Consider the following 14,629-nt stretch of genomic DNA (forward strand, 5'->3'; position numbering starts at 1 on the left):
TTCTCCTCTTTTTTTGCCGAGGAAGACGGCCCTGGGCTAACATCTGTGCCCATCTTCCTCCACTTTATATGGGACGCCGCCACAGCATGGCTTACCAAGCAGTGCGTCGGTGCGCGCCCGGGATCCGAACCAGCGAACCCCGGGCCGCCGCAGCGGAGCGCGCGCACTTAACCGCTTGCGCCACCGGGCCGGCCCCTCCAAATATTTTTTTAAACACCTTATTTAGTGACTTGGAAATATTGCTTAACTAACAGCTTCTGAGCTATTTGGATGAATAGAAAAGAAAAATCATTGCTCACTATTGTTAAAGCATGATTTTCAAAAAGGCAAAATCGTAGCTTTAATGCAAATATAAAATGAATACATGCCAATGATTTTATTCAACTAATTACTTAGTGAAGGAACGAGTAAGGTATTAAAACCAGTTGATAGAACATTTGAGAAGCTGCATACCTATAGGCAATATATTAAAGAATGTTAGGATAAGATGGTTGGTTTAGATACAAAACTGATTAATGTCTAACAGCGTAATAAATTTAACCTTAGGGTTATCTTTTCCACTGGACAGAAATGATTTGCATCTCTGCTTGACAAAAATCTGTAAAATCTACAATCTAACCTCTGCCCCTACAGAGTTGTAAAACAGCCCATCAGTTGAAAGTCAACTCAGCACTGTTTTGAGAGAACATCTTGTAATTTCCTTTTCTTATTTCCAAGGTATAAATAAATAATTTTTGTGACACTATATGTTAAATGTAGAAAGGTACTATTTGGAATGTTTGCTGTATTGAGCTGCTTCTCCATTTCAAATATTGCTTATGCTGTTAATTTTTATAACCACTTCCCATTTTAATAGACATTACAAAAGCAGAAAGCTTGGACAATGTCCAAACAGCTACAAATTCTGAAAAGATAAGGTCTAAATTAGTGAAATTTTTTCTGCATAAGTGTAAATGCCAATTCTTCATGAAAACAATCCATTTAGATATTTTTTCCCTATGGCACATTTTTATTGCAGGTACCCTATAGATTATTTGCTTATAGTATGGATCTTTGGGGTTAATAATGTAAGGAAAGATTTTTGCTTTAGAAAGTTTAGCGTTAATGTAGTTTACTGTTACAATAGTCCCATCCTCTAGTTTTCTTTCAAGAAAACTAAGACCGATTTAGACTAACAATACTCAAAATTATATAAATTTTCACTCTAATGGAATCTTCTTAGTCTCTAACTCAACTGTGAAAACAAGAAGTTGTGGAAGTAAGGAAGATATTATGAATCAAGGAACTGAATGTTGGCATGACGTACCCCTGTAGCATTTCTCTCTACTCAAATTACCTTGTGTCATGAGATTCCCCAGAGAGAGATACAGCGATGAGTTTCTCTTCCAGATTATTTTTTTTTAGGATGATAATATATTTATGAAATTAGGAGCTGTTTTCAAGACAAAAGGTGGGGGGAGGGAACATCAATAATTTTCCAGCCGAACCCATTATAAAGTCATATTGCCATGTTTTTTTCATTATTACCATAAAGTCTTATCTCCTTCAATAGATTTTTTTTCCCCTTCATATTTCTACTCTTCCTGCTTAACTACTGTAGTGAAGCAGTTATCATTTTTGGTTTAGTTGTATAGCTTTCTTTTCTTCTCTCAAATCCTTCATTTTTTTCTCTTCCCTACCCCCACAGACCCTCTCCCCAGGTATCTAAATGGTCTCAGGTGGTCTTGAAAAGTCTTAATCTCCTCCCTAAAGGAATCACCAAGCTCATGCCTAGTACATAGTAGATGCTCAGTAAATTTCTGCTGCATAAACTGATGAATGTACGTAAGATTAAGATCATTGCTGTGGAGCAGTGGTTCTCAAACTTTACTGTGCCTCAGAATGACCTGGAGCACTTGTTAAAACACAGTATCCTGGGCCTCCCCGCAAAAGTTTCTGATGCAGCAGGCCTGAAAATCTGTATTTCTAATTTCCCGGTGATGCCGACGCTGCCCCGTCTCAGGACCATGCTTTGAGAATCACCGCCTTCAAGTAAATGGCTGAATAAAAATAATTCAATTTCTTAGGGGTGTTTGCTCTTGCTTTGGATTCAGTGAGTAAGCCACCTGCCTGAATTCTCCTCCAACTGATCCTACTCCTTTTGATAGTGACATTACGTGTATGAAGAATTGAAATATATTTGCACATTTGAAAATGTGTAGGAAGAAAGAATTTTACTATGTTGACCCCCCAGATGACTGAAATGCTTCTGAATCCTACCATTTTGGCATATTAACTACATCTTCTCAACTATCTTTCAGCCTCTGAAGTGGCCCCCAAATGCTTGGACAGACTGTATGTGATGATTTTGGGTTCAGAAAACATGATCCCTGTAGATCTATGGTTAGATTCTAGAAGCCAGATAACCGGGTTCTTTCTATTAACAGATGCTCCCTGACTTTCCATATGAGCTTTATTAGAAAGCTTCAGGCTGGTTCTAAACTTGCCAGGGAACAAAACCTACCTGTCTGTTGTTTTGCTTTATTCCCACTAGTGTTTTTAAACATCTCTCCCCACATGCCTACACACCACCACCACCGCCGCCTCTAATTGGCTTTCAGAAGGTGATTTTCTCAGCCTGCCTTATTTTTTCCCTACAACTTTAGATCTATACAGGAAAGAAAAAACTTTCAAAGGATAAATTGCAAATAGAGAGCCATTCTCATTTTGAAGATGGTGAAGAAGCCATCTGCTGCCTTTGGAGTGACAGTATTAAATGGATTGCAAATTGTTGTTTTCTTTGGAAGGATTATGCAAAGTTAAAAAGCAGAAAAGCTAGGTTTGGAAGATTGCCCTTTCTTGATTCCATTCCAGCTTGCTAGGTTTTTCTAGCATACTGTCAGCACTCGCCTGACTGTCCTGGTTCACTAGAGCTGCCAATTATCCTCCATTAAAATACCAGACCACCAGCGAGAAGGGTGGGAGAGAGGGGGAAGAAAGCCCTCTGCTCAGCAAAATGCCTAACATTAATAACTGAACTCTTATGTGCAAACAGATAGATTAGCTTGTGAAATTATTCACATTACAAAGGGAACTCTCGCATGTAAAAAGGATCATAAAATCCCTTTACTGTTTGTTTGTCAATAAAATATTTACCAGAGGGGAAAAAGTAAAAGTTGAAATGTACTAAGTATGAATCAGAAATTAATATAAAGCCAATTTGAAATTTACCAACAGAGGAGTCCCACCAACATGGATTATCAAAAGCATCTAATATTACACAGAAAGCATAAACACGTTCATACACCATAACAAAACTTTTATTTCATTATTTTGTATGGTTACATTTTTCTTTTTGAACACGTTTAGTTTAGGTTAATGTTAGGATTCATCTGTATTGCCTGAACACAACTCAGCTGTAGGGTTGTACGTGTCCTATTATTTTTCTTTAACAACAAGGAAAGCGGACAATGGCATTTTTCCTTTGGGTGTCTTGGAAAATCCTCATTCTTGTGAAAACGGAAAGTTAACTGTGTTCATATGTAAATGAAATTAGGCTGCTTGAGAGGCTTGTCCTTTGTGTATAAAATATATCATTTGGGTTACAAATAAAAATTTGCAATATTATATTCCCTGAATAAGATAGATGGAAAAGTGAGGAAAAGATACGGACAGAAGAGACCACTGGAGGTATTGGAAGTTTTCAGTCTTCCTTTTATGTTTCTAAATCATGGGCAATTGCTATGTTTTGAAACTGGTGGTAGTAGATTCTAGGCGGTAGATATAAGGGTATTCACTGTAAAATACTTTAAACTTTGCAGTTTTTTTCCCCCCCAAAATAGAGAGGAAAAAATAGTGGAATTATGACCCACTGAGAATAATTCAAGACAATTGAGTTTTGGCTTGTTTGGCACTAAATGGATAATAATTTTTGAGAAAAACTAGTAATAAAGTTGAACAATGGTTAAAAAAAAAGAGAGAAACTGATGATAAAAGAATCACAGCTTAATCTCATCATCTGTTCAGGTGTAGATTTGCTCAGTATGAGCAGTGGGACCACAGTAAACAGTTTAAAATGCCCAAATCTGTCATGCTTACTAACTGGTAACAGTGGAGAAGATGTTTACTGCTTCCTGTTTTTTTCCTTGCACTCAGAACTAGCTGCCTTTACAATGATCCAGAAATGTCTTCTATGGAGAAGGAGTAAGAATTCACCATCAATAACAACTACGTGGTTACTTGTATGGCTGGGCTCTGAAAGAAAAAATACATTGAGGATTGGGTAAACCCCGTTTAGATGTTCAGCTTTCCTGTTCTCTATTCCTGAAATTAGACACTTAAAGAGAAATGTGCCAGCTTCTCATTCATGATCACCGTGCGGTTCCCTAAGGACAACCTACGTCTTTACTTGGCATTCTACTTTCCCAATCCAAAAAGGAGGAGAAAATGAATAGCAGAGCCAGATGTGAGAACATTTGTGCAAGAGGACTGCCACTCTGCTTTCTGAATTACATCATCTATTTTAATTAGTAAAAGCTGGGACTTCTATTTGAACTTAATATTTTGGTAGATGGGAGAAAAACTAGTCTTGTTTTGAAAATCCCAAGAGGCAGCTGAGTCTGGATGGGATTTTAGGAATGATCTAGTCCATCTAGTCCCATCCTGTGAGAAACAGAAATCGAACACGTATTGAGTTCTTACCACATGCCAGGTTCTGTGTAAAAAGCTTCATGCACACTATCTGATTTTTATCCATGGAATAAGCCTATGAGGTACATTTTATAGCTAAGGAAGGTTCAGTGTAGAGAGATTATCTGACCACTTCAGGATTCATCGTTGTAAACATGGCCCAGAGCTGGGATTTGAGCCTCTGCATGGCAGGTCCAGAGCCAAGTGGTTTTAAAATTGGAGAGAAGTAGTCTTAATGCTGGAATGGGTGCACAAACTCTGATCTAACCAAAGACTAGAGGACAAAATTAGTTGCCTAAGAGAAAAGAGTTAATGATTGGCCAAGTCAGCTTCAGAGAATAAAGTGTGGTCACCAACATGCTCTCAGAGAGAACTTGGCCATCCGGTTAGGGGCTCCTAATCTGGCCTATGTTGTGCAGAATTGAACGTTGTCCTTCTTCCCAGGAATCCAGAAGAGGGGGCAAAGACCGGATTTAACTGTCTGCTATTGTCATGTTTTGTTCCCTTCAAACCTCCTTTCCCTTGATGTCCCAGGGGAAGTTGGAAAATCACACTGCTGTAGCTCTGCAGTGGTCATGGTGACCTTACAGTTTAAGGAAGTTTACGCTCAAAGCTCCAGAGAGAAGGTCCCAACTAGTTGAAGAGTACATCAAGAACGAAAGCTGGAAGGGACTTTTGAAATCACACAGCTCCTTTTCTGAAGGTTACATTGGTCCGCATCTATGAGATGAAGACAACAATTGTTCCCAGCAGATTGCCACACAAAGCAAAAATATGATAGTCCCTCAGTCCGCCTTAATTCTTTTTGCAAATCTTTTCTCCCTCAGCAAAACAGCGCCCCCTAGAGCAGAGTTGTGCACCCGCAGTTAACATGCTGCGTGGACGGAATGTCACTTACTGGCCTATGGCTGCTACATCTACGGGCTTACCCACTCCTCTGTCTGCCTTGTCTGCTTTGCTCCTCGTTTGTCTGTAGGGCTCTTTGGGTTGGGAAGAGGGTAAAACCCTGCTGCTTGTTTGGGTTCATTCCGGGGCTGGGCATGGGGGAGGGAGGGATACTGCCAATTGTTACAGTTACTTCCCACCTCTGAGAACATGCCACAACTCTTCCCTTTTCTTCAACCCTCGTTCCTAAGCCCTTACCAGGTCATGACCACAGTGAGGAGCATGAGATCCGGGATGAGGTGCAAGAGTGACCAAGAATTTTTTCTGCTGACTTCCAGCCCTGGATTTCTGGCTTTCTTTAGTATTAGAATAAGGGGCTTCATTTACCTTCTTCTGGTTTCTGTGTGGAAGCATTTTACAGCTTCTAGTATTGAATGGATAAACTGCAAAATGGGCAAAGGCTTTTCCGAGGAGCTGAATCAGGCCAGTAATAAAATGAAATGTGTGCTAGGACCATAGTGGCCTCTCATTTTCCTCAGAGAGAGAAGGGAAAGTTATGCCCATCTCCCCCATCTTCCGACCTAAAACAAGAGTTTTCATTCATCATTAAACAATATTGCCAGACACTTTGTAAGGAGCCTCATTTAACACGTTAGATGCCAAAATGGCATATCGTAAAATTATCAGAAGGTTGTTTTGTCTCGCTGGAAAGTTGATTTTAGAAAACTAAGCCCATTTGCCCAAAGGTGAGGAATACTTTTATGTTTCAATTCTGATTAAGACTAAATTTTTTCCCCAAAGCCTACTATTTTCAACAGTAGCCCTGGCAGCTTGTGTGCTTCGCTTTTAGGTTTGGATTTTATTTATTCATTCACATCCTAAAACTTGCAACAGGCCTTTTTATATTTTTATGTACATAAAAAGCATATATGGGGGCCGGCCCCGTGGCTTAGTGGTTAGGTGCGTGTGCTCCGCTGCTGGCGGCCCGGGTTCGGATCCCGGGCGCGCACCGACGCACGGCTTCTCTGGCCATGCTGAGGCCGCGTCCCACATACAGCAACTAGAAGGATGTGCAGCTATGACCTACAACTATCCACTGGGGCTTTGGGAGAAAAATGTATAAATAAAAATATTTAAAAAAAAAAGATATAGACTCAAAAGCCTTTAAAAAAAAAAAAAAGCATATATGATCCGGGGGGTGTGGTTCTTTGGGGGGAGCCTTGAATTAGTGCTGTTGTCAGTGGTTTTATTAGCTCCACAAGATAACTGTTGTCTCAAAAATTAATCTTCAGTGTGGTTTCCTATATTTACTTAAACATCATCTTTTCACTATCTCTTCTTCTTCTGTAAACTGGGTAAATATGTTGCAGTCTTTTTGTTTCTCAAAAGCTGGAGGGTGAATTAAACCCTACAAGTTTTACCAAAAAGTCAGTTTGAAAAGTGAAGCGTTTTGAGATAAACATCCCAGCATAAGTGTTTTTCAGATTTTTATTGGGGGCCTACATGGAAAAACAAAGTGACGGTGAGCTTTACACTCTTCAAGGTGATTTCAAATATTCTGACCCACATTCACACTTTTCAGACAATGTGCCCCAAATTTTGGTTTAATAAATATTCTCTTGGTCTGTGAGAGAAACTGAGCCAACACCATGTGAGAAAGAATAAAATCGCAGTCATCAAATCAAACTTAATACAGACTTTTGAGAATAACTGCAGCTAGGAAGTACATTTTAGAAGCAAAAAGAAGGTGGAGAAGGAGCTGTTTTGTAAAAGCATAGTAGAAAAAGATCTAGGGGTCAAAGCTGACAAAAATAGGACACCTCTCTGGTTATACTGCAGATAAGAAAACAAGTCAGATCCTCGAGGGCATAAAAAGAGATTAATATCCATGACGACCCAGCCTCTCCTGACAGTCAGCTGGCTGGGTCTGAAAACCCCCAAAGGAGAAAAGATTATTATAAGGATAGTAATTAAGCAGAGAGATGATTTCCCCATTTCAAAAAGATACCAAGCTACTACAATTTCTTTACTACTAGGACTACTACTACTGCTACTAATAGACATTTACTATGTGCTCACAATGTACAATTGAAAGCACTTCTGACTTAATCCTTAGCAAGCCTGAGAGAGAGAGCATTGTTCTATTTTACAGACACAGAAATGGAAACTTAGAGAAGATAGGTAACTTGCCCAAGGCCCCGGAACTCATAAGTGGTGGAATTGCGGTGGGTATTTCAAAAGAAAGATACTCGACTACTATAAACTGGAAGGGCGGGTCGGGTAGGTTACCAACGGTTTTATTTGCAAAGCTACTACAATGAACACTGCTTGGCTGCTGCAGGGTCCCCAGCAGAGCACAGTAACCTTTGCAGCGTACAGACTTCTGGCTCCGGAGGACAGATCTAAGCGAAATCCGCAGGCACTTCCCAAATTGCCCTTTTCAAACAAAACGTTTTTCTTTTCTCATGGCTGGAATTCTTCCTCTGAGAGTTCACTGGCTGTAGCTTTCTTCTTCTCTGGGACGTGCCAGGAAGTTGTGACATGTTCACTAAGAGGTGGAAGAGAGACACTAGTGGCCCGAGGACATTTTAGACTTACTCCCTAGATATTTGGGAACCCACTAGACGTTCTTAAAAACAAGCATATTTTAGTTTATAAGACTCCATCTCATTAAGACAGGCTAACCCCTTTCAGGCAAATCCTTTGGTTCTAGAAAATACTGGGTTTGTTTTGTTTGATTTGCCATTGCTGTATTATTACCTACCACTTTCTTACTATTTAGCACTTGTCAGATGTTACTTATTTTGGGCAGATCATCTATTTACCTCACAAGGAAAGGTCATTACTAAAACTAGGTAGATCTCTTATTTCCAAAATGCAATAATGTTCCTTATCTTAATCAACTTTTGCACAGGAGTCTTTTGTCTCCCTAGATCATTTTGAAAGGCGTAAAATGCTTCCAGAAACAGTTTTGTAAAAATAAACCAATTCCATATTTTAGAGAAAGCCTTGGCAACTAGGGGAGGATTGTGTTTTACCATATTTTTCTAGCATAAGAAACTTGCATGATTTATTTTCAGTAAGTCCTTTGAGGAAAAAAGCAAACACACGCCACAACAAATCATCACTAAATGTTTCTTATTCAGTTTCTCATGTTTCTCATCTTTTTTTCTTCCTTTTTTCCAAAGTATGGACCTGAAGATGAAAGAAAAGCCCTAGGTGGCGATGGCTGGAAGAAGAGGATGCTTTTCTGCTTCGTGATTCTGTTGAAACATATCTACCTGGAAGAGACAGGGCTGATGGTCCTTTTTTCCACTTTGCACTACCTGGTGCCATTCTAAATTTCTAAGGGGAAAAACAGTAAGGGAATTTGTTTACTCTTAACACGTTTTATGAAATTGTGTGTATTTTCCTATTTTGCCAATCATGTGCCTCAAAGATTTTAGTTGAACCTTAGCAAGAAAGTAGGACCTTCCATTTCAATATTTTGTTAACCCTTGGTGCAGTGGTATTTCGTCTTAGACTGGTATTGACCAATAAGATAACTTCAATCCACCATTCATTTTGAGTGGATTTGTTTCCATAGATTAGCTGGATTTCTCCTTGGTGATCATTTTAGGTTTAAAATACACAGGCTCAACTCTCCCTGGAAAGTTGTCCACCTTTAAAATTCTAAGCTTAACACCACCATAAACCAGACACAAGTGTGAAACCACCGTCAGCTAAGTGCCCACTTGGTTCTTGTCCACATGAATCATCTCTAGCTTCTCAAAGAGAAGTCAGGCTTTGTAATTCACATCAATTCTATTTAGTTATCAAATTGGGCATCATGTTTTCTGCGAATTGCTCTTTTAAAAAATCATCATTTTTCCAATGAATGTCAAAGACCTCCACATTGAGAAACTTAAGGATTACTGTTTGCATTTTGATAGACATTTTGATAGCATGCTTCAGGCCATGAACTTAGTTTAAGATGTTATGCTTTAAAGGCTCAAGACTCAAATGTAAGGTAGCCTGCTCAGAAATTCATTATTTGGTAACATTCAGTTGTCTGAATTTCTCTCTCACATGTATTATAAAAAGTAATCTGCTTTAAAACACTCTAACTGATCACAGGTTTAAAATTAAATATGAGTATGTACTATCACCTACAAAATACTCCTTCGTAATCTTCATATCCCTTTAAAATACCAACGTGATTTTGAATCTGTGGGCCTCTAGCAATGGGATTGCAAACTATAGCCAAATCTAGCTATTTTCATGTGGCCCGTAAGTTAAGAATAGTTTTCACACTTTGGGTTGAAAAATAATTTTTCTTAATATTTCATGACACATGAAAATTAATCAGATTTCAGTTTCCAAGAATAAAGTTTTATTGTGTTTTATTGAAACAGATTTGTTTACAAACTCTCCCTGGCTGCTCTTGCACTACAACTGCAAAGTTGCGACAAACCACACGGCCCAGAAAGCCTAAAACATTGACTGTCTTTACCGAAAAAGTTTGCTGAGTCCTACTCTAGCACATCCATCCTCCCTTGCCCTATTTGTATGTAGATATTAATTTCTTTAACAGAATGAACAAGTAAGGCTGTAAACTAATTTATTCTTAAAAAAGAAAACTTTGACATTCACAATCAGTCAACTACATGGCTTGCTGAAAAAGACAAGGAGTCCTAGCCACAAAAGCATGGCTCAGATTGTGTTTGCAAGACCCGAAGTGAGGCCTTCTTAGAAGCTCCTCTTTGGCTCATACAGGTATTACTGAGGTCCTGAGCTTACTCTGGAAACCATTCCTATTTTCCAGCAGCACCTATTACTGATAAGCTAGCAAAAATAAAAATGTAGTGGAGAACAGGGTTCCACTACAGTCTCAGGGTGGTAATTACATCCAGGAGAGCTATCTGCAACACTTTGAGCCCTAGGTATCATTAGCCTTGAAATGCTTTGAAGTAGACATCTTTGCACAGGTGACTGAATTTCACTGACCTCATTTGCTCCATGTCCGTCTCCCACCTGCCTTCCAGACATGCTCGTGTACACACAGGTCAACTCTTTCCTCCGTAAGCCATAGCTACCTATGTTCCCCTCTTGGTACCTTGCAACTTGGTATCCTCTTTAAACTGTTCTTTTGTGTCTCCTCCCTCATGACATCTGGTTTGTCTAATAGAAAACCCTAGAGCACACCCTTTCTCACAGCCCAGCTCCGCCTTTGGAAGCCCAAAATATGCCTCTCCCAGAACTTAGTGTTGACAGAAGTACAGTGACCCAATATTTTGGTTTGTTCATGTGTTTACCACTGTTGCCCTGGCATAGTTATTAACAATGCTCCCTTTCACTCAATTGTGTCCCATTTTGGAAGATAAATTATATGGTCCCCTAGGCCACAGGAAGTAATGAAGAATCCAGTGTTCAGCTTAGTGGTGCCAGCCTGAGGACATAGAGCTGTTGATCGAGGGCTCTTGTTCTAGTCAGTCAGACCCAACAACAGTCTCACCATTTGCATTCTTTTGAACTTGTCCAGTCTGTTCATGGAAGACTACTCAGGTGGTATTCTGTTTGAAACTTCAGCTTCCTACATGGAAATTACAAGCACCTTTTCCAATCAATGATTTTGTTTGGGCTGTTCTATGGGCTGATAGTTAGACATCTGCTATTTTGTTATCCTAAAAAGATAAATTAATTTAATTGCACGTGCTAGAGAAAAGCCACTGTGTAAACTCAATCCAAGTAAATAGAATCATAGAAGAATCCTGCAAAAATAGTCCCTAAGCAGATAGGTAGACAGATGTAAACATTCACATTATTAGCTATCTAGCTCTTGCATTCTGAGCATTCTTGCTCTGGTTCTGACTTCTGAGAACTGTTTTGCACTTTTCCTGTAGATTTGTAGTTAAGGGAACCAAGGGGTCATTGGGGCAAAAGAATTGTTTTCCCAAAGTGGCAACTGCTCTTTTCTTAGCTCCTTGATTAAGAGAAAGAACAGAAATCTGCACAGAAGATACTGTCAAGGAATGAGATAATTTTTTTAAGAGCAATAGCTGGGTGTGGAAGAAAACTCTCAAGTTCCTGTTGAAGCCATACACTGTTTTATGGGGTTGTCTTCTAAGACGTACTCCAAGGCGCGTAAGGAAGTCACTACTCCAAGCCTTTGTGTTATTAAGATCTCATTTTAAGTATTGAGTTGTGGTACTATGTTTGCAACTTTCGTCTATCACAATGCCTCAGTAGTTTGCTCCCTTAGAAACATTAGATGTGCACAAATTAATTTTTTATATATTTAAAGTTTTTTCTACCATGTATTGGATTGCTCAGAATAAAGTATCTATTAGACTTTGTTTTGGTAAATAAATAAATTCTCCCTAAATAGTGTGGATTCATAATTAAAAAATATGTAACAACACTATATATATATACATATAGCCTCTGTGTATAATTCAGAAATAAAAATTGATTCCACAAGTTGTGGCTTTCTTTCTTTGAGTCGGCAAGAATCTTTCTCTCACTGCACTTGGCAGCTGTCTTATCTGGCTATCAATCTGGCTTGAGGACACTATAAATTTTAGCTTTCTTATCACCCAAACTTTATTCCCTTTTCCTTTTTACCTTTCATGCTTCAAGGAGCTAAGCTTTCAAAATGTGTTGTCTACCCTCTGAGTCAGCAATTGCTCACTTTGGAAGCATCTCCGTGCTTCATGGTTACTTGATTTTGTCAACTTCTCCTTTCTCTGTCCCTCGCCTTTCCATGCCTATATTTATTTTTAAATTAAAATGCATTAAATGGCATTTTATTTTTAGTTTTGGGGGTTTCTTTTTCACTTTTACAAACTCCTGGCAAAATCAGAGCTTAGAATTACCACTGTCCTTTTTTTTTTTAAGCCTAATAAACAAACCTGTAGCTCTGCCTCTGGGAAAGTTGTTGGAGTAACCAAATGGCAAGTTGCTCAACAAAAAGTGAGACATTGTACGTTCTCATGCTCTAGGAATGAGTTCTGATGGATGTTATCCTCTACCCAATGAAGGGAAGGAGGACAAGAGAAGACTGAGAAGTAAATACAGGCAAATGAATGGAATGATACTCCAAGGTGGACTGTTGTCTTCATTCTGCTCCCTTTACCTAACTGGGGAGGTGAGAATTGGAGACAGGCTAGGTGTGCAGCATGAGGGGAAAGGATGGGTAAAATGTGGATACACACCAAAATATGGTCTATTACACAGCTGTTAGAAGCAATAAATTACACGTTCACAGAGCAACACTTAAATCATAGGGTGGAGTGGAAAAGTAAGAAAGAACTCAATATTTATAGCAAAGTGTCATTTATGTAAATTCTAAACCTATGCACACACACAAAATAATGCTACATATTATACAAAATCCATGCATATTTAAGGACGTGGCACACTCATTAGTGTGAGTACAGGGGTGGGAGTACGAGTGGGGATCCAGGATGAAGCTGGGAGCCTAATTAAAAATCAAAATGAAAAAGAACCTTTTATAGACTAAAGTTAAAAGTAAGTAAAATGAAGATACCCTAAATCTTCAGCCATAGGAACCAGAACTTTCAGCCACAGATCATGGAAAAGCTGTGTTCAAGTCCTTATGGTCTCCAAGGGGCTGTTTCCTTCCACAGCTTCTGTGGTTGCTCCATTTCCCTGCGTTGGCAGTATCAATGTGCTGCAGCTGCCAGAAGCCTGCCCTGGCTGCATCACCCTGCAGTCACAGAGCTTTTAACTAAGCTGGTGCCTTTGACACATCAATCCTCACACAGCTGTGAGCTTTATAGAGCAAGAAGACTGTCATATGAGGCTAATTTTCCTAGCGTTTCACTCATATCCATCCAAAAAAACTCACTGTAGCCAGGCAAAATTATTTCTTTTTGATATATAAACATTTTAATGATTCTTTGATGGCAGACACTAATAACTTCCATCCACTATTTCTCTAGCCTTACCCCTAGTGAGAGACCCGCACTCCTGACATTTGATCATGCCCTCCTTGATAAAGTCTTTCCCCTTTGGTGAACTGAATTCCCCCTGTTTTCCCCCTGTATTCGTTATCTATCTATTGCTACATAACAAATTATAGTCAGTTCTCATTATTCAAGGCAGTTACGTCCTATGAAGTCACTGAGAACACTGAATTAGCACATACTGAACAGTTACTCCTAGAGGAAATACAGGGTTAGGTTCCTGCGAGCCTCTGGTCACAACATTTTCGTCAACTGATCAATACATATATGTTTTATATGTGTTTCTGTTTAAATACACTTTATTTAATATATATTGTTGCTTTATTAACATTGAATTCACAGCCAACAGCCTGAATATAACTCATGCCGAATGAAGCTTATTTAATTAACGAATATTCTCCATAAGGCACATCACAGCCTTCTTGTGCTTAGAAACATTAGGCAGCACTTCAGTTATATGCTTGGAAACCATTTTAAACAGTGACATCACCAACAAAAATCAAAAAAATGCAAAAAACACGGCCTGAAATAGACCGTGAAAAGGACACATTTACTGTATGAGAGCTGAAACAAAAAGACAGAGCCTTTCCGTGTTTGACCTCAGCCAGGAACACAGGCATCAGGCAACTCAAACTTTTTGCCACTCTATACATGTCTCTAAGTGACTGTGAAAGTGCCGTGAGTATTGATTTTGGGGTTACAAATAAATTTTAGTGAGTAAGTGAATTTGCAAGTATGGAATCCTAGAATAATGAAGATCCACTGTATCCCAAAATGTAGTGGTCTAAAACAACATGCATTTATTTTCTCAGTTTCTGTGAGTTAGAAATCCAAGTACATCTTAGCTGAGTCCTCCACTTGAAGGTCTCTCACCAGCTGCAATCACAGTGATGGCCCAGGCGCTCTCACAAGACCTGATCAAGGTTCCTTGAGACAGAATCTGCTTCCAAGTTCATTCACATGTTTGTGGGTAGGATTCAGTTTCTCAAAGGTTGTTTGTTGCACTGAGGGTCCCTTCCTTGCTGGCTGGTAGCTGGAGGCTGCCCTTAGTTTTTGGACTCATGGGCCTCTCCAGCACGGCAGCTTGTTTATTGAAACCAACAAGAAAG

General features: G+C 39.2%; 1 protein-coding gene and 1 long non-coding RNA gene across 12 annotated transcripts in view; one reads left to right on the top strand and one right to left on the bottom strand.

Moving 5' to 3' along the window:
* Positions 1-12,026, top strand: part of PRUNE2 (prune homolog 2 with BCH domain) — a 350,844-nt gene extending 338,818 nt beyond the window's left edge. For 7 of the 11 annotated variants that reach the window (XM_058565602.1, XM_058565603.1, XM_058565606.1 and 4 more), the window contains 2 exons: positions 4,135-4,182; positions 8,742-12,026. In XM_058565602.1, coding sequence (XP_058421585.1) covers positions 4,135-4,182; positions 8,742-8,772 — 79 coding nt within the window. In that variant the 3' untranslated portion in view covers positions 8,773-12,026. The remainder of the gene's footprint in view (positions 1-4,134; positions 4,183-8,741) is intronic. The other 4 variants (XM_058565604.1, XM_058565608.1, XM_058565607.1 and 1 more) reach the window with 1 other exon arrangement.
* The window catches only part of LOC131419980 (uncharacterized), a 118,960-nt gene that overhangs the window by 37,564 nt on the left and 66,767 nt on the right, over positions 1-14,629 (bottom strand). The window lies entirely within an intron of this gene.

Source organism: Diceros bicornis, chromosome 22 (assembly GCF_020826845.1).
Source record: "Diceros bicornis minor isolate mBicDic1 chromosome 22, mDicBic1.mat.cur, whole genome shotgun sequence".
Classification (NCBI taxonomy): domain Eukaryota; kingdom Metazoa; phylum Chordata; class Mammalia; order Perissodactyla; family Rhinocerotidae; genus Diceros; species Diceros bicornis.